The sequence below is a fragment of the Limanda limanda genome, chromosome 23 (assembly GCF_963576545.1).
Source record: "Limanda limanda chromosome 23, fLimLim1.1, whole genome shotgun sequence".
Classification (NCBI taxonomy): domain Eukaryota; kingdom Metazoa; phylum Chordata; class Actinopteri; order Pleuronectiformes; family Pleuronectidae; genus Limanda; species Limanda limanda.
In genome coordinates, this window is record NC_083658.1 from 8,227,181 (window position 1) to 8,250,619 (window position 23,439).

Consider the following 23,439-nt stretch of genomic DNA (forward strand, 5'->3'; position numbering starts at 1 on the left):
TTGTAAAGCTGTGTTTTATCAAAATGCATTAGTAGTAATTCAAGTATTTCAGAAAACACAGAAAACCTTGATGAAGTCAGTATTAATCCATAAAAGAACTGCAAGGCTGCAGCCACTGATTATTTCTGCATTTAGAGTTTGAGTCACATCCCTGTGCTTTCTACTGCTGCTGTCACTTCTCACACACTGTGCCTTTCTGATAACATTTTTCTATTTCATCATCTTATTAATTTCTTTAAAAAAAAGCTTTTCTATCTCTGTCTTTGAAAGTGATAACATGTGTCTTGCTTATTTGCTTGTGAATGCTTTGTTTACTTGTCTTTGGAAGCATTTTGTTTTTGTCTGTTATATTTTGTTCAGTCTCTGAAACAGTGATTCTTCACACACTGTGCCTTAATCTTTGGCAAAGAAAAAGATTTTACACATTTACGCGAAAAAATCCCTCTTCTTAATTTGTCTCTTTTTCATTCATTTCTGTCTTTAATAATAAATGTCTGTCTCATTTGGTTTGTGTTTTTTGTGTTTTGTATTTTATTAATTTCCAAAATCAAAAGGAGATGGGAGTGCTTGCAATTAGGTGAGAGGTTGTAAGAGCACATGACTAGAAACCCAAACTCAGATTCCACTGATTGTAGATTCACCCCAAAGTCAGAAACATCTTCACATCGTTGAGGAAAGAAATTGATATTCCAAAAATATAGCCTGTTTTAATTAAAATAATCAGGCTTCAATCTTTTTCTGATATCATGATATTGTATTTGGTTCTTTCTGCTCTTATCTCAAGTTCCTCTGGTCTCAACAATTCACTAAAATAAAAGGTACATTTTCTATTCTAGTTTTTATGGAATGGTGTTCAAAATTATATTAATAATAATACAGTAGTAGAAATACGAGTTCAGATCCCAGAAAGGTTCCGTTCCGTACGACATAAAGCAGCAAATCCTCATTACAGAGAAATTTAAATCAGATTATCTAACCAAGAAATAATTGATCTGAAAAATCAACGCACTCATTTGTCGTTTGATGCTTATTCTCTCTATTAACCTGGTTTGTTGTGTGTGTGTGTGTGTTTGTGTTTGATTGATTGGCTGGTTTCCGGAGGAGGTGGGGCTTGTTTTCTTCTACCTCTCACGTCATTGTCCCTGTGTTTATAATCCCAACTGTAATCCCTTCCCATCCTCCCCAGCTGTAGTCCGGATTAGCTCAGAGCTACTTGTCATCATATTTTCTATATTCAGCACTGCAGGAATTTTAATTTACTGCATAAACAACATGTAGATCATGTTTTTCGACCCCGCTCCTCCACCCTTGAATATACAATGTATATAGAGCTGCCCAGCATTTGTCTCCACTTGTAGATCTGGGAAATTATAGCATCAGGTAGATATTATAGATAGAAATGCCACAACACTAGATATATAAGAGATTTTATTGCAGTGAGCTATGATTCCCGTCCTCATGTCCTCAATTCTGTTACTCTTGGTAGGATTTAACAAATCCATTCAAAACGCGGAGCGAAGGCGAGGAGGAGGAAGACGAGGAAAAACAGGGGGACGATGGAAAACGTCAAGATGAGGAGGTAGAGGAGGTGGAAGAGGAAGAGGAGGACGATACGTCGGCCGAGACAGAAGAGCAGTCCTCGCAGAGTTTGGAGGATCTGACGGAGAAAGCCGCAGAGGAGACTCAGAGTCCCGTAGGTTCACAGAATTATTAAATGAAATGCATGATACTAATTCGTGATTATTGTCGGTGCTAACATGTAACATGTCTGTTCTTTACAGAAATCTGACAAGCTCATAGAAGAAGCTGTGCCTGATGGAGAGCAGAAAGGTGACTTTATCATAGTTTTCCTCCTTTGAATAGCATCTTCTGTTACGTGGTTTTAGGATAAGTGTACGTAAATCTCTGAGATTACTGGTTTGGGTTAGAAAATAAGTGTTAATAGTTAAAGTTAAATTTGACCTCTTGAAAAAACTGGAAATGCCGATGGATGTAAAAATGTATAAATGCAACTCTCCTCTCATCAGCAGCTCAAATCACTGAGGAGCCTGAAACCACCGGTGAAGAGAAGTCAGGCGACAGCACCAAACCAGCCAATGGGACGGCAGACCGCAACTCAAAGAGCCAATCAGGCTCCAACAAAAAGGTAGAAACAAGAAGTCGGTCTGTGTTACGTAGGAGCTCACATAACACTTACATCACTGGAAATGTTGCTTTACATTTACACTTAAAATTACGATTGCCTTATAGGAGTGATACTTATTACTTTGAAGGGTAGTTTACATGGCCGGAGATTATTTTAATTACTAAAATATTCAAAACAGCAGCATAATCCATACGTTTGAATAAATAGAAAGCATGTGTAGGATGATTTTTCGTGTTTAAAAACCTCTATTCAGCTTCTGTACGTAACCTTTTCATGCAAATGTAAATTCAAGGCGAGGAAATTACACCACAATGCTCACTTTTGCAGTGAGGTTATTATTTCAACATGTAATGCACGAAAAGGGATCAATTTCAAACTGAACAAGAGAACGAAAGGAATGTGTTAAAGCCGAGGTAAGTCTAAATACATACGAGGCGTTTTGGCAGATTAACTTCCTCTCCACTCCTCCTCCTCTTCCTCTCAGCTCTCCATCTTCAGGCGGCTGTCCTTCTCCAGATCCAAGCAGGACCCAACCCCAGCAGAGGGCCCAGTCAGCGGGGACACTGCAGAGCCTCCGTCCCCTGGCACCGGCGGGAGCGGCAACCCAGGAATAAACCGAAGTGGAGCACAGCCGAAATCTACGCCCTCCGGAGCCAGAGGGCCTCGCTCCGGTGCCTGCACAGTACTGTGATCCCCGGAGCCTAACTCTCCGGGGACCTTGATTATCTTGTCAGACCAAAGAGCGAAAGCTTCATTAGTAGCAGCAAACTGTGTTTTTCAAGCCCTCAGAGACGATGTAGTCCTGAGACACAGTGAGCGGTGCACAGTATCATGCAGTGAAGTGAAGCCACACCTCAGATCCACATGAGTAAAACAAGCTGCAGTCAGTTTCTCTGCTTATCAGGAAGTTTGAGACTGATGAGCAAAATTTGACTCCCCCCTGAAAATCTAATTTCCTGCCGTATTTTTAATCTCTTACTTGTGTTCTCCAGGGTGTCATTACACCGTGTCACCACTGTGAGGCTCTGGATTCACAGAAGTAACATTGGACTACCACTGACACCGCAAAAAAACAAATAATGCAAACCTCAGGGCTGCGACTATTGATGATGTACATCAGCAGATTATTTCCTGATCTATGAATCACAAATCAAGGAAATACTCTGTAACCTGTGAGTTTTTATTTTAATTTCGGGTTAGTTACTAAAACAATTTGCTTTTTAATATTCTGTCGATTGGTTAATCAATTAAATAACCAATAGTTTAAGCTTTATAAAAGCCAGTGTAACTGCTGTGAATCCAAGTGACTGGTTTCACACTGATACATGTGAAGCATTCCTTCTTAAGTTTCCGATTTCCTTTTCTTTTTGCCTGTATCTGGAGCCACCAGCACGCCATCTCTCCGAGAGCAGCTCTAAAACCACTAAACTTCAAACCACTGTCTGTTCACAAGTGACCTACAGCTGAGCCTCCTCCACCAGTACGACCAGTACCGCCACGCTGCTGCTGGGAGGATCTTAGCTTTTCATTTGTTCCTGTGCGGTACCTTTCCTTCCCAGCAGCTGAACCTCAAAGTGTGTGCCTGCGTGTGTGTGTGTGTGTGAGAGTTTTAAACTGTGAGGATGTAAATATTGTTATTTATTGCGAAATGGTCCTCGAGCACATTTGCACTTTTTGCCGTGATGCATTTTCAAGAGTTTTATATTCTGATGTGTTGGTCTCATTTACGATTTTTGGATTTTTGTGATACCAGTAAAGCGTTTTCATACAAAGCTGAACATGAGTTGTTATTTCTGTTGTTAAAAAAAGATGATTTTTACATTGACTCTAAGTGGCAAGAAATATTAAAGTGTAAAAAAGGACACAAAAAAAGATATGCATGACTTATATATCCAGCAGCACTTTATAAAAATACTATTACAACATTCTGTTTGCACCATCGGGAAGTAAGAGTTTGTGGGATATGTTTCCTTTTGCTTTATATTTTATTTTGAGGGGTTCTCATCAGAATAGGACAAAGTTAAGTCAACTAGGAAAATAAATATCATCCACACTATATAAAAAAAGGAATAACTGGACTGAAGAAATTAAAATGCTTAATTCAGTCCCAGCCCAGCTCCACTAATTTGAAATTGGAAAGGAGATCCAATCACAACAAATGCATTTGAAGAAAGTCCAATGGGACAAAGGCATTTTCCATTTTTTGCGTTTAGTTCCTTCCCTTTCTTTCCGAGTCACTTTCTTTTCTCCTTCTCGCTCCTCTACTCCTCCACGACCCTGAGCGTGGCGCAGCTCTTGGCCTTGCCCGTGGTGAACTTCACCGTCCCGCTCATGTCCGCGCTGGTGCTCCTCAGGGTGAGCTTGTGAACCGTCCCGTGGTTTTCCAGCCGGACGCCGGGGCCCGAGTGGAGGGGCTCCCCGTTCAGAGTCCAGATGGGGGGCTTGCTCATGGCCAGAGACACCTCGCACTGGAAGGTCGCCGGCTCCGGCTCGATCACCTCCACGTCCTCGAGCTCTCTGACCATCACGAGAGCCTGGGCTGCAGCGGCATGGAGGGAAACAAAGGGTTTAGTTTTATACAAACCATAAAACTAAAGAGGACACATGATGCTTGGTTAGTTTCTTTCCTCCCGTGAAGGAAAACCATCTTTTAATGTTTTTAAAATTGAGATGAAAGACTATATTGATATAACAGGCTCCAAGAACTGGACTTTTTAATTATACCTTGGTTAATAATTATGTTTCAATGGGGGCCTTGTTGTCCTATGAATTATTTTAGACATGACACGTACCCCTGGACAATATGTCTTCTATCCTTTATGTATTTTATCTGTCAAAAATCTTGTCATATTCTGTCTTTGATAATTAAACAAAAAAAATATCGAATTATATTCCATCATCATCAGCAAAGTGGTGAGTTGATAATGAGTGACTTTTCATTTTTGGGTGAACTACCCCTTTAGAGATACAGGGGTTTCTGACAGAGGCTGAGAAGAGGAGCTGCAGCAGTGGACAATATGAGGAAGGTGATTTATCTTCTGGATATTAGAGATAAATATATATATCTCCTTTCAAACCTTTGATACTTCACAGACTGAGCAGATAAATATAGTTGTTTCACTTATTTCCCATTCACACACGACCCCTCCTCAGTCTCACCTTCCACCAGCAGTTGGGCCTCGGACGTGTGCTCCCCCACCCGGACGCTGTAGGTGCCCTCGTCCTCCACGACCACCTGCTGGATCACCAGCTTGTGGCAGCAGCCGTCCGCCAGGATCTCCAGCCGGCCCCCGGCCACCAGCTCCTCCCGGCCCCGGAACCAGGAGGCTCCGCAGCGGGGCGACGACACGGTGACCTCCAGGATCACGCGATGCTTCTCCAGCGCCGTGCGATCCCGCAGGGGCTTGACGATGGAAACCGGAAGTTCTGCATCCACGCAAACGGGGCGGACATTTTTATTTATTTATGAATACTTATTAAACTTCTTCTAACTTCAATGAGATAACCACAAACTTTAAAAAGCATCTCACCCTCCACTTCAAGGTAAGCTGTGGATTCAAGGGCTCTGGCTACAAACCGGATTTCACCGGCATCTTCGGCTGTGACGTTGCACATCAACAGGAAGTGTTTGGTCCCTGATGGAACAAAAACAACAACAGCAGCTTTGTTGAAGGTAAATTCAAGTTTTCCACTTTTTTTATTTGTATTTAATCTGTCAGCTATTAATACGCTCTGTTTATCCTTGTTTTGTAGTTCCGTGTCTGACCACTAGGAGTCCTGCTAGGGATTCGTTTTTTTTCAACAAACTTTATTGGTTTGAACAATGAGGAACAACAGTGATCAATAGGAAATCTATATTTAATTGATAGGGAGGAAAATGGTATTTTGTTTGTAAGTGATCTATTGGATTGCAGTGGTAGCCTTTTGGTGTGAGTCGGATTTTGACCTGGACACCACTGTTTCTTATACTCTAAACAGTATAAGAAACAGTGGTGATAAGGGGTTAAATAGATACTTTGATATCTTTTTGAGTTGCACTGCTGACTTAACTCATAAGCCCTCTTTTTTATTTATTTTTATCACGTTGGAGTTGCTAGTTTAAACCTACAGTTTTGCACTTTAATATTTGAGCCTTTGTTTACATTTAGTTTTGTGCTGCATTATATGGTGACATACAGTTTGTTGTCATCAAAATAAGATTAACTGAATTGAAATGGTCAATTTGATTTTTTTGGAGGAAAATTAATCATTTACATTAATCGACTAATCGATAAAATAGTCGTCAGATTAATCGATAGAAAAATAGTCGTTAGTGGCAGCCCTACTTAATATTTAAAAAAAATCAAGTTTGCTGTGAACATAGCAGTCAGGCCTCTTATTTCAGAAACAATGTACCGTAACAGTTAGGTTACCAATAAAAGGTTAGCCTACTACTTATTTGCTTTCAGCTAGCTACTCAAACAGACAAGCAACAAAATAACAAACAAACAAAATACACAGGCAAGTGTCGGCCTACTTTGAAATAAATTAAACACAGAACTTTGTAGGGCTATTTGAGTCCTCCTCATATTTGTGGAAAATGTATGAAATAAGAAGTACCCTATTTTTAAATAAATAAAACCAAATAGCTGCAGCCTAATCGTGTAACGGACTAGGTTTATGTTTATGTTTGGTTTTGACTTATGTTCAGTAAAACACTGTGTTGAAGGAGCGTTCTGATGTCCGACGGTCAGTGAAGTGGTCTGGGTGGGACATGTGACTGTTTGGACCAATAGGATGGTTGCTTGGGGATCGGGGCTCAATGAGGAAGTGAGGTGTTGTTGATGTGCGCGAGTGACGGATTTATTTATTTTTTTAAATAAAAAAAACAAGAGACGCTTAGCCTGGCGGGGGAGGGAGTATAGCCTGGCGGCCCGCCAGGCCTATACAGCACTGGGGGAAACCCTGCACATACAAGCAATATATGCAGACTAATTTTCAGAAAGTTACAATGCATAGCAATAAGAAACATCACAACATATGAGACAAAGCAGAGCAAGTAAAAACAGAGACAAACTTTAGCAAATAGGCAGTCAGGCGTCTAATGTGCACATATCTGACTATTAAAGTATCTTCTCGTATCTGCTTTGGCAACAGATTCCATTCTTCAGCTGATTTCTAAAAGAAGGCTTACTGTCTAATAGCACTTCTTCGAGTGGGAATTAATACAGTCCCCTCTCGTGATACCTCTGGTAACCTGAGTGCCTGCTCTTTGCACTACAAATGTCAAAGGTAACTATCATTAATCAGGTTTTCCAAATTTAAAAGTCTACGTGTATTTTAAATTTGACAGCTGTGAAAACAAATGATGGCTTAATTCGTGTAGCAAATAAATAGGACTTGAATTGTACAGAAATAAGAGTTTAATAAGGTTTGTAAAGCAACACCTCATTGTACTCTAATGTTAAACCTGTATTGCCATATTTAGTGATTAATGATTGTATGTTAAATTATAAAAAATGTATGTACAACTTTAATTGTGCTGTTTTGAAATCAATCATTTATCAATATCAAGTGTGACTAATTTACATTTTAAAAATGTATATAATGGATGATTACTCCAAAGGCATTCAAAGTCAACTGATAATTCACAAGGTTTGCTTAGGGACAGAATTTTTTTATAAGATACATATGTCTTTTGCAGTCTTTTCTAATTTATTGTGGATATTATTTTGTGTGTTTCATCAGAATAACAATCAGCCCCATTCCGTTTCTGACCTTCTGTGCGGATCTTGATAGTGCTAGTGGGCCGGATCTTGTGGCCGTCCTTGAACCACTCTCCCGTCACGTCGACCAGAGAAACCTCGCACATGAACACGGCATTCTGGTCCTCCTTGATGTAAATATCCTCCAGCTCCTGCGCTATCGCCAACTCGTGCGCTGTCAGATGAAGATACAGATGTCAAGAATCATCTCCTTTTTAACCACTAGATGGAGGCAGACACTCGCTCCAGGTAAATTACAGGCTGCACAACTCATCATGAAAATCAATGTTTCAAAGGGTTTGGTAATATCAGACAGTTACCATAAACCTCCAGCGAACAGGAAGTAGTCATTTCCCCTGTATCACACGTGTAGGTGCCAGAGTCGGCGCAGGAGCACTGCAGGATCTGACAGAACCGCTTCCGGCCCATGGGGTAGATCCGACAGTTCTTCCCTGGCTTCAGCTCTGCCCCGTTCTGATGCACAGAAGACAAAGGTACAAGAATTCCTTGTGAGTTTAAAACCTGTTATATCCAATACTTTACTTTTTTTAATACAATCAAGTTTTTGTTACCTTGAGCCATCTGACTTCAACGTTTTGCCGGGAGAATTCACACTCGAGTGTGGCGGGCAATTCCTCCTCCACACGGACATCAGCCAGCGCTCTCAAGATAGACACCGGCGTCTCTGTCAGTGCGGAGTAACAGTGTGAATCAACAGATCTAAACTGTAATCAGTCGGTCGTGGTTATTTTTATTTTCTCCACACCTTTGATCGTGAGCCTGGCAGTGGTGCGCGCCCCCTCAGCGCAGAAAGCGATGGCGCCCGTGTCCTCCAGGGTGAGGTTGGACAGGGTGAGGCTGTGGACGAGCCCGTTGGTGCTCACGCGCCACTGGTTGTTCGGCTTCACGCGGATGCCGTCCTTCTGCCAGATTCCCTCCACGTCCGCGTGGGAGAGCTCCACCTCGAAGGAGGCGGTCTCTCGCTCAAAGGTCTCTTGGTCGGCCAGGACTTTACGGATGACGATTTTACGGGCTGGATTGGAAAAAATTAAATGAGGATTTAATTATAGCATCTGGATTGCCGGGAGAAAAATAATCCTGGAGAATCTAGGGGATGCATCTGTTGGGCAAATCTTTATGATGAATTAAAAACGTAGTCATGCTGCTCCTGCTGCAACGATTCAAGGACAACGAAGGGTGATTCAAATATAGACCCGGCTAAGTCTATCACATTACATCAACACCACCTACAGTAGCTCCATGCTGTCATTCATTGCACTATTGTTTAACCTTTTCACACGCAGAGGTCCTGCTCTTCCTAGTATCTGGGACATAGTGTGAATAGCACACTACATTATGTAATGTTCTGCTGCTGCCCAGAACTCAATCTGCGTCGGATGAGATCCCAGTGGCAAACTGTGCTCCTGAGCTCCTTCTCGCCCCACTTACGTTCCACATTGAGCTTGACCTGCGTGCGGTCGTGCAGGGTCTCGCAGCGGTAGGTTCCCCGGTCCGAGAGGTTCAGGTTGCAGATGGTCAGACTGCGTTTGCAGCCGTTCTGGGCGAGCGTGTGCCGGGGTCCGGGCTGTATGACCACCCCCTGCCTCATCCATTGAACCTCGCCCGTCTCCAGGCTGATCTCCGTTTCCAAGGTGGCGTCGCCTAACTCCTCTGCCATGACAGCCTCCATTCTCTTCGTAAACATGACCTGAGCCTCTGGAGACCAAGACGAGAGACAGATATCAAAGTTATGATGAACTGTTGATCATTCTCCAAACCATTTTCACCATTTTGTCTCTCTCTTTCGCTCATTTAATCCTCTTACCCTGAACTTTGAGGCTGGCTTTGCTCATTTGTCCCTCAGCCTCTGCTGAAATCCTTGAACAGTCCAACATCAGGCACTTCTTAATCACCAAGGTGTGGCAAAGGCCGTTCCGGGTCGCCTGGAAACGATCGCCCAGCTCGATCGCCTCGTTGTCCATCAGCCACACCAACTGGACATCCTCGGGGGAAACCACACACTTGAAAGTGGCATCTTCTCCCTCCAGCACGGTGGTGTTGTGGAGCTCTGTGAGGAACTCCACCACTCGAGGCACTGAAGAAATGCAACAAAGTTCATCAGCCTGATAACGTACATAAGAAAAGATGGAAAATCTGAGTCCGCTCATACTCACTCTCTACTCTGAGCGACGCCCTGGTCCGGTCATCTCTGGACTCACAGATGTACTCCCCAGTATCCTCTCTGGTTAATCGGTGGATGGTCAAGCTTCGCTCCACGCCTTCCGCCCTGATGGAGAACCTCCTGCTCGGAACCACCTCCACGCCATTCTTCAGCCACTGCACGTCGGCTTTTGGCTTGCACACCTCACAGCGAAGGGTCACCATACCATCAGCGTGAGCCACGGTGTCCTGGAGTGGCCTCACAAACCTGATTCTCATTTCTGCAACGCAACAAAATATATATATATTACTTTGCAGTTAACTCTGAGGTGTTCGGTGTCCAGCGACAAAAAGAAACTGAAATTCTAACCTTTGACCAACAGGCTGAAGTGGATCTGATCCGTGTTGACGTCACATGTGTACTCGCCCGCGTCAGAGCGCCTCAAAGGCTCAATGGTGAGGGTGCGTTTGTGGCCCTCCACGAGTGCTCGGACGCGTTCACCTGCGACAGGCTCCCAGTGTCTCAGCCAACGCACCTGAGCGTTCTCCTTGGACACGTAACTCGTCAAGGTCACGCTCTCGGCCTCGTACGACGTCACGACAATGTCCTCCTCCTTGTTCATGAACGTCACCGGAGGTTCTTTGACGCAAAAGAGAAAAGAAGCCAATATGAGTTGACTTTTTAAAGCCTGATTACTCGGAGACGCTTGAGACCCTACACCCTGCCTCTGTACCTTGAATCCTGACGACACTGGTCATCTTGTCCCCCACAGCGTCGCACATGTACTTTCCAGAATCTGAGGGCTGCACATTTGAGATGATGATTTTCCTCAGGGTCCCGTAGCTCTCGATGTTGGTACGCGGGTCACAGGCGAGCAGCCGGTCGTTGCAGTACCACTGGACGGGGGCATTAGCCCGGGACACCTCACAGGCCAGGATCAGGTCGTCGCCTGCCACCATCTCCTGGTAGTCCGGGTCAATTGAATTACCTACAATGGTCACTGGAGGCTCTACAAAAAGGAAAACAGGTGATTTTCACAAGTTAGAATCTTTGTTTCCTGTCAACATTAAATCTTCTAAAGGGATTTTACCTTCTACTATGACGTGGAAGCTGATGTTGTCATCTCCAACATCCAGGAAGTACTCTCCGCAGTCCCTGAGCTCAGCGTTGAGGATGACCAGCGAGCGGAAAGCACCTTCCTCTTCTTCACAGAACCTTTCATCGTCCTCAATCCGACAGCCGTCCTTGAACCATTTGGCGACGGCGTTGGCTCTGGAGAGTTCACACTCCAGCACGATGTCGTCCGAAATCAGGGATTTTAGGTCTGTCTTTATCTCTGATTTTCTTAAGATCGTCACCGGAGGCTCTGAGGATGCAGAAATAGAATAATGACACTGAAAATGATGTATAAAAAAATGGCAGAAGTGATTGTTTGCCTCTTACCTGAAACTTTGACGTGGAAATCAATCTGATCATCAACAGCGTCGCAGGTGTATTTTCCAGAATCCTTCGAGGAGGGGGCGTGGATGGTCAGTCGACGGATGAGCCCGTCCTCGGTCATGGTGACGTTACAGCTCTCCTCTACTTCTTCGCCATCCAGCCACCACCTGACTTCTGCGTTTGGCCGGGATACGTTGATCTCCATCACAATCGGTTTACCGGCGAAACTCTCCAATTTGTCAGGTGTGTTCTCGGGACGAGTGAGTGTCACGAGTTGCTCTAAATAAAAGAGGAAAGAGACATAAATGACAGAAATGCTGTTTAAGGTGCTAAATAATCACATTAATGTCCTCATTCTTACCTGTAATAGTAACCAGGAAGGCCACAGAGTCATCTTCAGTGTCACATATGTACTCCCCTGTGTCCTCCACTGTGGTCATGGGTATGACAAGCCGGCGTTTAGCCCCGTCCGCCTCAAGGATCAAGTCAGGGCCCTCGTCGACCTCTAGGCCGTCTCTGTACCACCGGACAGGGGCATCGGACTGTGAGATCTCACAGCTGAGCTCCAGCCTCTCGGAGGCCAAGTGGCTCAGTTCCACCTCTGGTTGAGTTGGAAACACGATTCTGATGAGCGGCTCTGAACAGGAAGAAAAATAAAAGTAACTTAATTTGGCCAGTTAATCTTTTAAAGGTGATTAATAGGAATATCGCAGAAGCAAGTGCAAACGAACCTGTGACAGTAAGCTGAAAGAAAACAGAGTCTCCGTCTGTTTTGCACACGTACTCTCCTCCATCTTCTACCGATCCACAGAGGACGGTCAGCCTCCTGTACGGACCCTCGGAGAGCAGCTGGATGCCGCCGCTCTCCTCCACCTCCTGGCCGTCCTTGAACCACTGCACCTTACCGCCAGAACGGGACAGTTCACACTGCAGGTGGATCTCCTCTGAGATGTAGCTCTCCATCACCACATCGTCCTTAGGTTCCACGATCATCACCGGAGGCTCTGTGAAGCATCGTCAGATCAGTTCCTGTTTGTATTACAGTTGACTTTAAGTCTCTTCTACAGGAGACAGACTTGTCCCAGTACCTCTGACATTGACGGTGAACTCCATGCTGTTGTCTCCTGCCTGGCAGGTGTATCTGCCAGCGTCTGAGGTGTCTGCAGAGCGGATTATTAACCTCCTCACCGTTCCTTCTATTTGCAGAGTGATGTTGTCGCCGGGCACGATCTCATGGCCGTCCTTATACCTGCGACACAGATTTGACATAAACACTATTGTGTCAAATAACAGGCTTAGGGGAAACAAAAGTAAAGTGAGTTAATACTGTAATTTTGTCAAATATTGTAGTAATTGCTTTACAAATTAAGCTAGAAACAAACCAAAATGAACAAAAGTAAAAAAACTCAGATTTATCTCACTTTATAAGATATCCCTTTTAATAAGAATCTTACCAAATCAGTGTTTAATCAATAAGGAATTAAAATGAACAAATCTTTTTCATCCCTGCTAGTAATTTGTGCAAAGCTAATGAAACAAAACAGAATCTGAAATATTTCTCTGGCATGTCTCCGGCAGGTCTTTACCACTTGACGTCTGCATCCTCCCTGGAGACGTGGCAGAGCAGCACCACAGGGTCCAGTTCCATGCTGCTCTTATGGAGCTCCTCCTGTGGGACCGGCCCAAACTGTACAGGAGGACCTGAACAGACGGGAGCAGCAAGGGAAGGAGGTCAACAGCCGAAACCCAAGGTACTAGGAGGGTGAACTTGTTTCTCGAATGTCTGTTACCTGCAACGTCCACGTTGAATTTGATGACGTCCCCTGAAGTCTCACATGTGTAAACTCCAGAGTGACCCGCGTCAGCCGATTGGATCACAATCCTCCTCATGTTCCCATCCGATTGGACGGTGAGGCCGTCGGCCGGCTGGAGCTCCTCGCCATCTTTGAACCAGGAAACCTTCGCCGAGGGGTGGGAGACCTCACAGTAGAGAACAATAGCATCGCCACTCTCCACCGTCTTACTGCTGTCGGATTCTGACAGAGGGCTGAATTTGATCACAGCAGCTGCAAACAAGTGAAAATAAACATTAAACAGACTCCAAAAACATTATTCCACTATTGGCAAGATGAACCGATTTGAATACGTACGTTTGACCTTGAGCACGGCCGAATCGCGGACTCCGTTGGCTATAAACGTGACCTCGGCTGTGTCCTCCGTCGTGTGGGGATCATGGATTACCAACGAGTGCTGTGTTTGGGACTGTTGTATGGAGTACCGCCCGCCGTGCTGCAGTTGGGCGCTGTTCAGGAACCAGGTTCCAACCATGGAGGCGGACAGCTCGATGGAGAAGCGAGCGTCTTCGCCCTCCACAACCTCACAGCCCTGGAGGCGACTGAGAATTTTGGGCCCAGGAGCTAAGAAAAATGGAAAAAGAGAATACAGGAGAAGTTGATAAGAATTGCATGTTTTTTTCCTTTCCTGTACTTTGTTTCCTACATGTGGGTTCACAGTGATCTCATCTAGAACGAAGATAATTGTTTTCAAGACAGCCTTTGCTTGAAACTGCAGAATTACATCTAAATTGTGTCCTAACAACTAAATTAAATTGTATGTGTTTGCAATGTTATTCTTAACCAAAACTAACATGAACTATTTGCAGGAAACCAATTTAAAAATGTAAATGTTTTAAAATATATATATATACAGTATGTAATGTCTTTATCTTCAGGTTAACATTGACACACACACAATAACGCATATGTACTTTTCCTCACCCAGGTGGACGGCTTTGGGAAACTCCACGTGACCACTCCGCCCGTACTTGTTGATGCAGCAGACGCGGAAGCGGTAGTCGCCCTCACACGGCACGCTGTCGCCACCGACATCGGCCGAGGTGGCGCTCTCCGAGCTGAAGCACTTCTGCCACTCCTGGGAGCCCACCTCTTGTCTCTCCAGCACGAAGATGGAGCGGGTGGACGTCTGGCTGTTGGGGGCAGGAACCCAGGTGAGGAGGGCGCTGTTGGGTCGATCCACGTCCATCTGAACGCCCCCGGGGCCGATAGGGGGACAGTGTCTGGAGGCTAAAGGACAGAGAGGAGGAGGATGAGAGGCAATAGCCCCCCATAGAATAACAAAGTGCTGCAAGTAGATGCACTGTATGAATGTGTGTGTGAATGGGTGAATGTGAAACTGTACTGTAAAGCGCTTTGAGTGGTCTTCATCAGACTAGAAAAGCGCTATATAAATACAAATCCATTTACCAAATCCATTTAACCTGTCATATTATTTAGGGAATCTGTTCAAGTCTAGCTTCAGATTTTAAGAACTAAAGCTCATAGTGTCATGTTGTTTTCGTGTTGTCTCCTAAAAGTACCTTTGACCTTGAGGCGTGAAGACGTCTTGGATCCCCCGGTGACAAACGTCACCACCCCTGAGTCGTGGTGGGCCACGTTGACAAAGACCAGGATGTGAGTTCTGCCAAAAGTCTTGAGGATCGTCTGGTGGGTCTCGTGCAGCTTCAGGCCGTCCTTGAACCAGTGGACCTCCAACTCGTCCTCCTCCACCTCCACGCAGAACGCTGCATTCTCGCCCTCCAGGACCTCCAGCTTCCGAGGAAGTTTACGAACAATAGTACCTGTGAGTAGACAAAGTATTTGATTTATTGACTGTAGATGCAGTAGATGAAATACTGTGATTCTGCATTTGGCACGTAGTACCTTTAACTGACAGCTCGGCGATGCTCTTCGCTCCGTCAGGCCTCTCACACAGATACACGCCGTCATCGTCTGCCCCGACGTCATGGATGGTGAGTCTCCTTCTGCTTCCCTTCTGCTCCATCCCGTATTTACTGCTGGGCATCAGCCGCTGGTCCTCCAGGTACCAGGCGGCGGGCAGCGACTCGTCGGGCATCTCACACTCCAGCACGGCAACGTCCCGCTCCCTCACCTCCACGTCTTTTAATGGATGCCTGAAGCGGACAGCGTGGCCTGCAGAACAAGGGAAATGGGTAAGAATGGAATATTTATTTACATGTCTCAGTTTACTGTATCGTTATAAACACAAACAGTATAACTACAATACAGCCATGCTTTAAATTTACTAAATATTTCCATATAATATAACAGTTGTAGTACATTGATAATATAAGTGATCCTTAAAGTTAATTTAATTAATAAACAGACAAAAAGTTAAAGGTTCTCCTAAATCTTACACACTGGACCTTTAATTAAGTAATTATGCAAGATGTCCACACTCAAAAATATACTAACTGCTTGTGAGGTTATTTATATTCCAAACTTCTTCCGTTTCTCTCGTCACCACTAAATAACTACGAAGCAATTCTCATTTGCGGCGACGCCACTCTGTATTACCCGCATATTAACGACTGACACGTTGACCCCGGGTCTAAACGGACGCTGGTGACAGAGGCAGCTGGCACGGGGCCGGGACTCGTGTGACCCTGAGAATTATCTGCCCATTACCAAGGGATCAGGACAAAATGATTAACTGCTTTAAGAGGCGATGGCGTACATTTCAACGATGCCGGGGAAGCAATTAGCCACGACAAAGGCTAATGTGACCAAGTTTTATGTGTGTGGTTGGAGACGAGCATCAGTGACACATCAGGACACTTCATTGGTTATTTCAAGAGGTTTGCAAGTGACGCTGGTGCAGAATCTCTTGAAATGTGATGTGATCTTTGGTCTTGTGCTTGTTTGGAATAACGAAGACTATGATTGAATACGTTTTAGATGATTCACCGCAGCAGATTCATGACATTTTTAATTATTTATGGAATTTACATCGGTTTTCTCTCCATTCATCAATCTGTTTGTATTGTGGACACTGATATTATCCATTTTAAAAGCAGGTGAATGGATGTCGAAGTATCTCTTACCTTTGACAGACAGGTGAACGGCACTGAGGGTGTTTCCCAGAGCGTTCGATGCTGCGCAAACATACAGCCCTGTGTCCGGCTCTTTGCAGTACAGAACCTTCAGCGTGTAGTACCCCTCCCTGTCCTCAAATATCAGGTGGCGCCTCCCGGGCTCAAGGGGAACGCCGTTTTTCTTCCAGATGATCTCGGGTTTCGGCTTCCCCGTCACGAAGCAGCGGAACTTGGCGTGTTTCCCCTCGGCCACCGCGAACTTCTTGACTGCAGCCGGGTTGACGGGCGCCTCCTCTTTGAGCCTCGACAAACTGAGTCGCCCGCCTCTCTGCTTTGGCGACCACTGGCTGTTAGTTTGACCACTTGAGGACCTTTTGCTTTCCTCCCGCTCTGGTACGGGCTCCACCAGGAGGATGGCGCCGGCCAAGGCCTCGCCCTGGCAGTTGACGGCCCGGCAGGTGTAGACGCCTTTGTCTGGCATGCGCGTCCTGTAGACCTTGAGCTGGAACCAGCCGCCATCTTGGCTGCACACGCTGAAGTGTGAACTCTCGAAGATGTCGGGCAGCTTCTTCCCGTCTTTCTCCCACGTCACCTCCGGTACAGGAGTGCCCCAGATTTTGCAGGAGAAGGCGGCGTCTTCTCCTCTGTCCACGCGCAGAGAGAGCGGCTTGATAAGGAATCGAGGCTTCTCATCAGATATTAAATCAGCTTCTTCTCGCTTTTCACTAAACTTGCCATTACACTTGTGTTCTCCATTTATCTCCGCTCCGTTTTCTCCCCTGTGGTCACCATTTTGCACTTCACAGTAGCCATTCAGGTGTCCTCCATTTTGTTGCTTCACGCCGTTGACCCCTAGCTGCCTCTGCCCCTCTTCCTGCTGCTGTGCTTCTTCTTCCACTTTGAGGGAAGCTGCCGCGACCGTGTCACCTATGCTATTTCTAGCCTTGCATATGTACTGGCCAGCATCCTGCAGGGTGACTCCAGTAATAGTCAGCAGGTAAGCCTTTCCCTCCTCGGCGAGCTTGTAGCGTCCCTCAGACAAGATCTGGACATTTTTACGCTCCCAGATCACGTCAGGACGGGGGTCGCCAGCGATTTGGCACCTCAGCGTGGCGTCGGTGCCGCACTGTGCCAGCACAGGGCGCGGGTAGCCCACAACACGAGGAGCACCTCCAAAAATATCCATGATAAGGTTTGTTTCTGGTTCGAGAAAAGAAGAGTATTTTGTGATGGGATTTCCTGGGAAAGATGGTCTTGTCCGTGGTGAAGGAGCTGCGAGAGAGAGAGAGAAATATGAAACTTTTGTAGATATTTTGGATGGCAAAACAATTTCAACATTTTTCTTAAATCCCTTTGGTTGAAATTAAGTTGCCCTGCTTTGACTGTTTACACACATTTCTGTTTACAACTGACTCAAGCCCGACAGATTGTGAGAAATAGAAAGTGAGAAATAACAAAAATATCTGGGAACTTTGCCTGAAATGTTTTTCAAAATACTCAGTGTATGGTGAGCAAAGCTGAACCGATGTAAACATGTAGTGGCGGTTTAGTTCGGTGTGTTTTGAGCAAATGCACACCACTCTCGGTTGTCTCACAGCTGGTGCTGTAAGTCATTGAAGAGTGTATTTATAAAGTAGTCTGTCCAAAAAAAGACACCGGAGTCCATGTGTCCCACAGCACACAAACTGGGCAGTGAAACACCTGAACTCTCAAACTGTGAATCCTTCCTGTCTGATTCTCCTTGTTTCTGGACTGTGTTGTTGTTGTTGCCACGATGTCTTCAAGTTTAGCAACAACCCAAGTCCTTTGTTAGGTGGAGTAAGAAACACTTATTACAGTCCATGAATCTAGCAGCTTTCAGTATCATTATGCATTGCTGTTGTCCCTTCTCTATGACGCACCAGGCTCACGCATCTAAAGTCCAGCCTCTTGCACAGTCGTGTGCTCATGTCTCGTCCGGAAAATAGCTCTCTGTGTAGCATGTCAGGTATTTCTTACATCTCATCATCACTATAGACGTGATACACACTCTTTAAGCAGTTTGCCTGAATGTCTGAGGCAGTGTGACATGTTCAGCGAGACAGGAAATACACATAATTCAGCTTTTAAGATCTGATGTCACTGATTTAAGAAACTTACCGCTGCTGTGGGTTAGCCACCTCAAATCATCGTGTCTCTAATGTGATGATCACTTCCAAATAAAGTCCTGAGAACGTTCAGGCAGGCTTCAGTTAAGTCATGTGACCTTTGGCTCTTCTTGGAAATAGTCTTTGACCCGTTGAAATAGTGGATATTGGCTGAAGCTCTTGTCCTCAGGGTTGGTTTGTTATATTTGGACACAACTCCTGGTCAGTCCGAGTCAAAGCGAGAGAGAAAGAATCCGATCTTCCATTCACAATCCGAGGTCCATAGTCACAGCCATCACGTATTTGTGGGGTCCGGTCCGTGTGGCGTTCGGGTGCAGGTGGCAGGGAGGGAAACGACCACAGTCCTTCAGTCAAGTGCTCGGCTTATGCGTCAGCTCTGACACTGTCATTGTCCCAACAGCTAAAGAGAGAGAGGGAGTTGGAATGGGGGGGCTGGGCGGCGTTAAATGCTTTCACAGCTGCTGCCACTGCAAGCCATCACCTAAAAATACCCGGCAGCTTCGATGACGGTCAGCCAGATAAAGTTAGGCTCTCCATTCACAGGCGGAGGTCCACTAAAGATAGAGGGGGGGAGGCCGCGATGGATCCCACAGCTCAAAAGATATCCCGAGTTAATCCTCAGGAGAGAAAGGACGCCCCACCTGCCGGAGCCCCTTCAGTCATGAGTCACGTTGACCCAAGAATAGGGTCAAACCGGTGTCACATCTGAAGTAGAAAATGATTTATCTTCAGGGTTGAACTGAGAAAGAATAAAGTCAACTGCTGTTTGAAATGCACAGTGGGAATTGAGTATACACAGGGCTTCCACGGGCCCTCAAGGATTTAATAATTTGAATTTAAGGCCTTAAAAAGTCATTAATAGGCAAAAATATTTCAAACCAGGTCTTTAATACATTTAGGTAGTTCTTGATTATGTTTAAGTTAATTTAATGCTACTTCCATCACTTAAGATCTACCATAGTAGTCCTATAAAAAGTAATCTGAATCAAAAATAATCTTCTTCTTGAAGTATTCATAAGACTTTAAATACTGTAAACTAGGAACTGCAGGTCATGTATTTATATTGATATTTTCAAAATAACTTTTCAAACCGATCTACGAGATCATTTCACAATCACGACTGTTTTTATTCAGTTATAACGTTTCTGTCTCAGTCTAAGCTGAGACTGAGTGATTAATGGGACATTTTCTGAGAGTGCAGGTCTAAACATGGACCTGCGTGATTTCACTGATAATAGATTAAGCCTATATTACTCTCTAGAAGAAGCAGGACTCCTTGGAATGCGTCTGTGTTTAGGCTTTTAACTGTTCCCTCTCCGATTTGAATCCGGCGTTGACACTCGTTTCCTGCATTCTCAGACAATTGCTCCTCTCAGCTATCACCTCAAGTGGAGTGTTTCAGGACAGCAAGCGTCGCTGATACACTCTCGCAAACTGTCGTCATGCTGGAGGTATTTGACCTTCAGTGCCGGTCACATATCCTCGATTCCCTACTGTGCCGGCTTAATGCACTTGGCACAGCATCTCAAGCAGAAAGGGACATTTGAGTCATCTTTTGAGACAAACAAATCATGTCTGCGAAAAATGATGTAGTGTCAGTTAGCAATTTGCCAAATGCGTAACAAAGGCGTTTGGAGGACTCGCACCGTGGTAGTGGCGCCATTTAAGGCCGCTGGTACCTCTGGCATCCTCATCCTCGCAGGCATCCCCGCAGCTGTTAGGTACATCGAGTGCACCACGAATAATCAAAAGCACAGTGCCGCTCTTTGTCCGGGGACTGGGTTTCAGTATCAAAAGCTTCAGAGGACAACCTGGATATTAAGGAAGGTTATTTTTCTTGTTTGATCCTACTCTCTTTACACATGCACTAGGCTAAACACCGTAAACGGATCCCAGGTTAGTTAATCTCAGTATAGAAAAAATATCCCTTGATCTAAACATGATTATTCTGCTGTACACTATCCCCTCACTGACTTGTGGGTTTGTATTTTTGATGGTAAAAGGCGCCCATGTGTTTGCGGAGTGGTTTACTTTGAGCAGCTGGTCCGGTGAGTCTCTCAGGTCAAGGTTGTGCTTTTGAAACCAGCCGGATTGATGGAACCGCTGAAGAGACGTCTGCTTGGGAACAAGGGAGATGTCTGTGAGCGCTGCCACTCATCCACAGGTTATAATGAGAGTGTGAGGAGCAGAAAAGGTGACGGTGGAGTGTGTCTGTGAAAACTGAAATGAAGAGCAAGTGATCAAGCCGAGTTTCCCACATCGAGCAGCCAATATCTTTGAGCTAAAAAGTTAGTTGCTGTATCTTATATACATGTGGTGACCATCTTGGTGAGATTCAGGCAAAACATTCGGGAAATGTCCCTTTAATATTGCAGTTAAATATATCTATATCTACTACTAAACTAAATCTACTACATATATGAAGTATTGAAGAACTGGATTTTGGAGGTTTGGGGTCCAAACTGTTGCAGTCATGTACAACAACCAAGATCTGACTCTACATGCTCTGTTTATTTATGATAAAGATAAATTAATATGACGCCTCAAACAAAGAGGCACCAGTGGTCCTGCAGTGGCAGCAGGTCCGGTTCGAACCAGGCCCTTTGCTGCATGTCTTTCTCACTCTCTTCTCAGCTTCTGCTTTCCTATGAATGAAGGCTAAAATAATTATAATTATAATAATCACAAAAATACATGGCAAAAAGATGAATTAACTAAAATAAAAGGTATTCAGTTCAATTTAAAGTGCCAAATCATAACATGATAAGGTCAAGACCTTAACATGTACAGAGAAACCTAACAGTCCCCAAATTACATGAAAATGTCTTTAAGAATAAATATTTTCTAAAAAGAATAGAACATTTAATTAGAATCAAAAAATGTAAGTGTATGCACTGGATTTAAAGCACAGGCAGGTGCCCAGTGCAGGTGTGTGTGTGTAACTGTCTTTCATGATATTGTCCAATAGATGGTACTAGAGGTTTATTTTTAGTCTGAGGACTCATTGGACTTGACACAAAATGAAAAGGTAAACTCTGTGGAATAAAAACAGTGACTAGATCAACAGGGTTAATTCTTTAAGCTCTGTCCGCCCTGAGGACGTCAGTAAAGCATTGTATTTTCATATTGTGTTTTTTTAATTTTGAAAACATCTGAGAGTTTGCGTCCAGATTTAGATTTCAATCATTTATTTGAGTCTGTTTTGTGTAAAAAGTCATTTGCTGAGTCAAATTTCTATAAAGATTCCAATGATCTGGTAAAAAACTTTGTTATTTCACAAGCATTTCACTTCTGTGACCTTTTGTCCTTGAAGAAGATGCATCACTGAATTCCAACTTGATTGAACTGAAAGCTTCAATAGCATTTGTCACTGAGATCTAATTAAGAGGGAAACTCTTTAAAGAGAGAGAAGAGTGAATGAAACCTAGGATGAAAAAAGGGAGTGATATGGCAGAGAGAGATACACTGGGAGAGGAAAAAGAAGGTCCAAACCTTTTGGTCAGGTGACCTCTGACCCCTCCTCCTCTCTCTCCCTGCAACCTGCGAGCATGCTGGGAGCAACAACAAGGGATTCTGGGAAGGACAGGGGGAGGGCTTTAAAGTTTAATACAAACAACATCTGTGTGTGTGTGAGGCAGATAGAGGATGGCAAGTATTCAGTCACTGCTTGTTACTATGATCAATAATATTGTAGTTTTACCCCAGAGAGCTCTGATTCAACTTCAGATGCAAAAGTAGCTTTTTGAGTGATTCATTGGAAAAATGAGTGTCCCAACCAACGTCATGTCACTCGAAGTTTAGAAAGTTAAACTGTGTCTTTAAAAGCAACTAGCATTTGTCTTCATTATAAGAAACATGCAACACTATAATGTGTATGTGTATTCTGCAGCAGAAAATAGTCCCCAACGAATACATTTCAGTACCCAGACTCATCAGAAAATAATAATAATATTTTTAATGTAGGCAATATAGAACTTTTAAGTTAATTCAGGAGACGATGGATAGAAAATCTGATAAAAAAGTCTTTTTAATGAGGAAACTGAGGTGGCTTGACAAAATATTCCTCATATTGCTGAATCAAAGATAACTCCCACATTTCTGGCCTCGTTGGTGCACTGCAGACCCCAAGAGGTTAATCCAAGACATATACGATGTCCTGTGCGAATGAACAGACAGTCGCTTTTTGGAGACTTCCCTGCCTTAACAGAGGGTAACTAAGGAAATTTTGACAACAGAGATACAGAATAATGCATGTATTTACATTTTTCGCCCTAAGATGCTGAGACAGGACATATGGCCGTCATGGGGATCAAACGTGATCTTTGTCCATCTACAACCAGCACTTCTCATATTCCAGTCTCAAACTGCCATCCTGTGCTCCAGTCCAAAATGTTCCATTATGCCATGACGTTTGTTTAAAAAAAATTGCACATTGATAAGCGGACTTTATTCTCCTGTTTACCTTTAATCAAATGTTGCTCTCGAGGACAGAGCTCGGAGCGGCGGCGGGGGGGGGGGGGGGGGTTAAGATCTCAGAGCCGCACCAGCGCTCACTCTGAACCCTGTGTGTATCGTGTGTAAACTCCAACCTGTATTTAGTGTTTCTGCAGCACTCTGATCCTGAATCTGGCCTTTAAGTCCGCTCCATATTGTCTCTGTCTTAATTATTAGAGTCAGATGTTGCGTTGGATAAATATTTCATTAGTTTTCATGATGAGGAGCAGATGTGGAGAAACGGCTCCGTTGAGGCCGAGGATCACCACATCTTCTCTTTGGCACTTTGTTGAAATGTGTGGATCCAGTTTGCAATATACCCTCAGGTGGATTTATATTCAGAGCTTCATCTTGTGTGTTGGGTCCAGAGATTGACAACCTATAGTGCAAGAGAAGCTTCTCAAAAAAGATGTTAA

General features: G+C 44.4%; 1 protein-coding gene and 1 long non-coding RNA gene across 3 annotated transcripts; one reads left to right on the forward strand and one right to left on the reverse strand.

The window, feature by feature from the left end:
• Positions 1-1,506: 1,506 nt before the first annotated feature.
• Positions 1,507-3,887, forward strand: LOC132996688 (uncharacterized). 2 transcript variants are annotated; one of them, XR_009677127.1, is made up of 4 exons: positions 1,507-1,693; positions 1,782-1,830; positions 2,028-2,146; positions 2,631-3,887. It is a non-coding gene; the product is annotated as an uncharacterized LOC132996688 (long non-coding RNA). The 2 variants fall into 2 exon arrangements; XR_009677126.1 differs by having other exon boundaries at positions 2,031-2,146.
• Positions 3,888-4,407: 520 nt separating this feature from the next.
• On the reverse strand, positions 4,408-17,568 carry obsl1a (obscurin like cytoskeletal adaptor 1a). The gene is made up of 23 exons (XM_061067387.1): positions 17,124-17,568; positions 16,392-17,090; positions 15,211-15,480; positions 14,868-15,128; positions 14,269-14,574; positions 13,642-13,908; positions 13,282-13,557; positions 13,078-13,192; positions 12,580-12,740; positions 12,223-12,495; positions 11,853-12,128; positions 11,495-11,770; positions 11,142-11,417; positions 10,785-11,060; positions 9,716-9,985; positions 9,340-9,606; positions 8,657-8,923; positions 8,463-8,575; positions 8,211-8,364; positions 7,904-8,065; positions 5,677-5,781; positions 5,306-5,572; positions 4,408-4,685 (listed from the first exon to the last, which is right to left on the reverse strand). Exons 1-23 carry the CDS (start codon positions 17,566-17,568, stop codon positions 4,408-4,410), a joined length of 6,060 nt encoding a protein of 2,019 aa, XP_060923370.1.
• Between the last annotated feature and the right edge of the window lie 5,871 nt (positions 17,569-23,439).

Coding starts and splice junctions, on each gene's coding strand:
- obsl1a (XM_061067387.1), bottom strand. CDS start 17,568: ATGGATATTTTTGGAGGTGCTCCTCGTGTTGTGGGCTACCCGCGCCCT. Junction 12,496..12,579: donor GTTCACCGTCAATGTCAGAG/GTACTGGGACAA, acceptor GATGCTTCACAG/AGCCTCCGGTGATGATCGTG. Junction 8,576..8,656: donor TGCCAGGCTCACGATCAAAG/GTGTGGAGAAAA, acceptor CCGCACTGACAG/AGACGCCGGTGTCTATCTTG.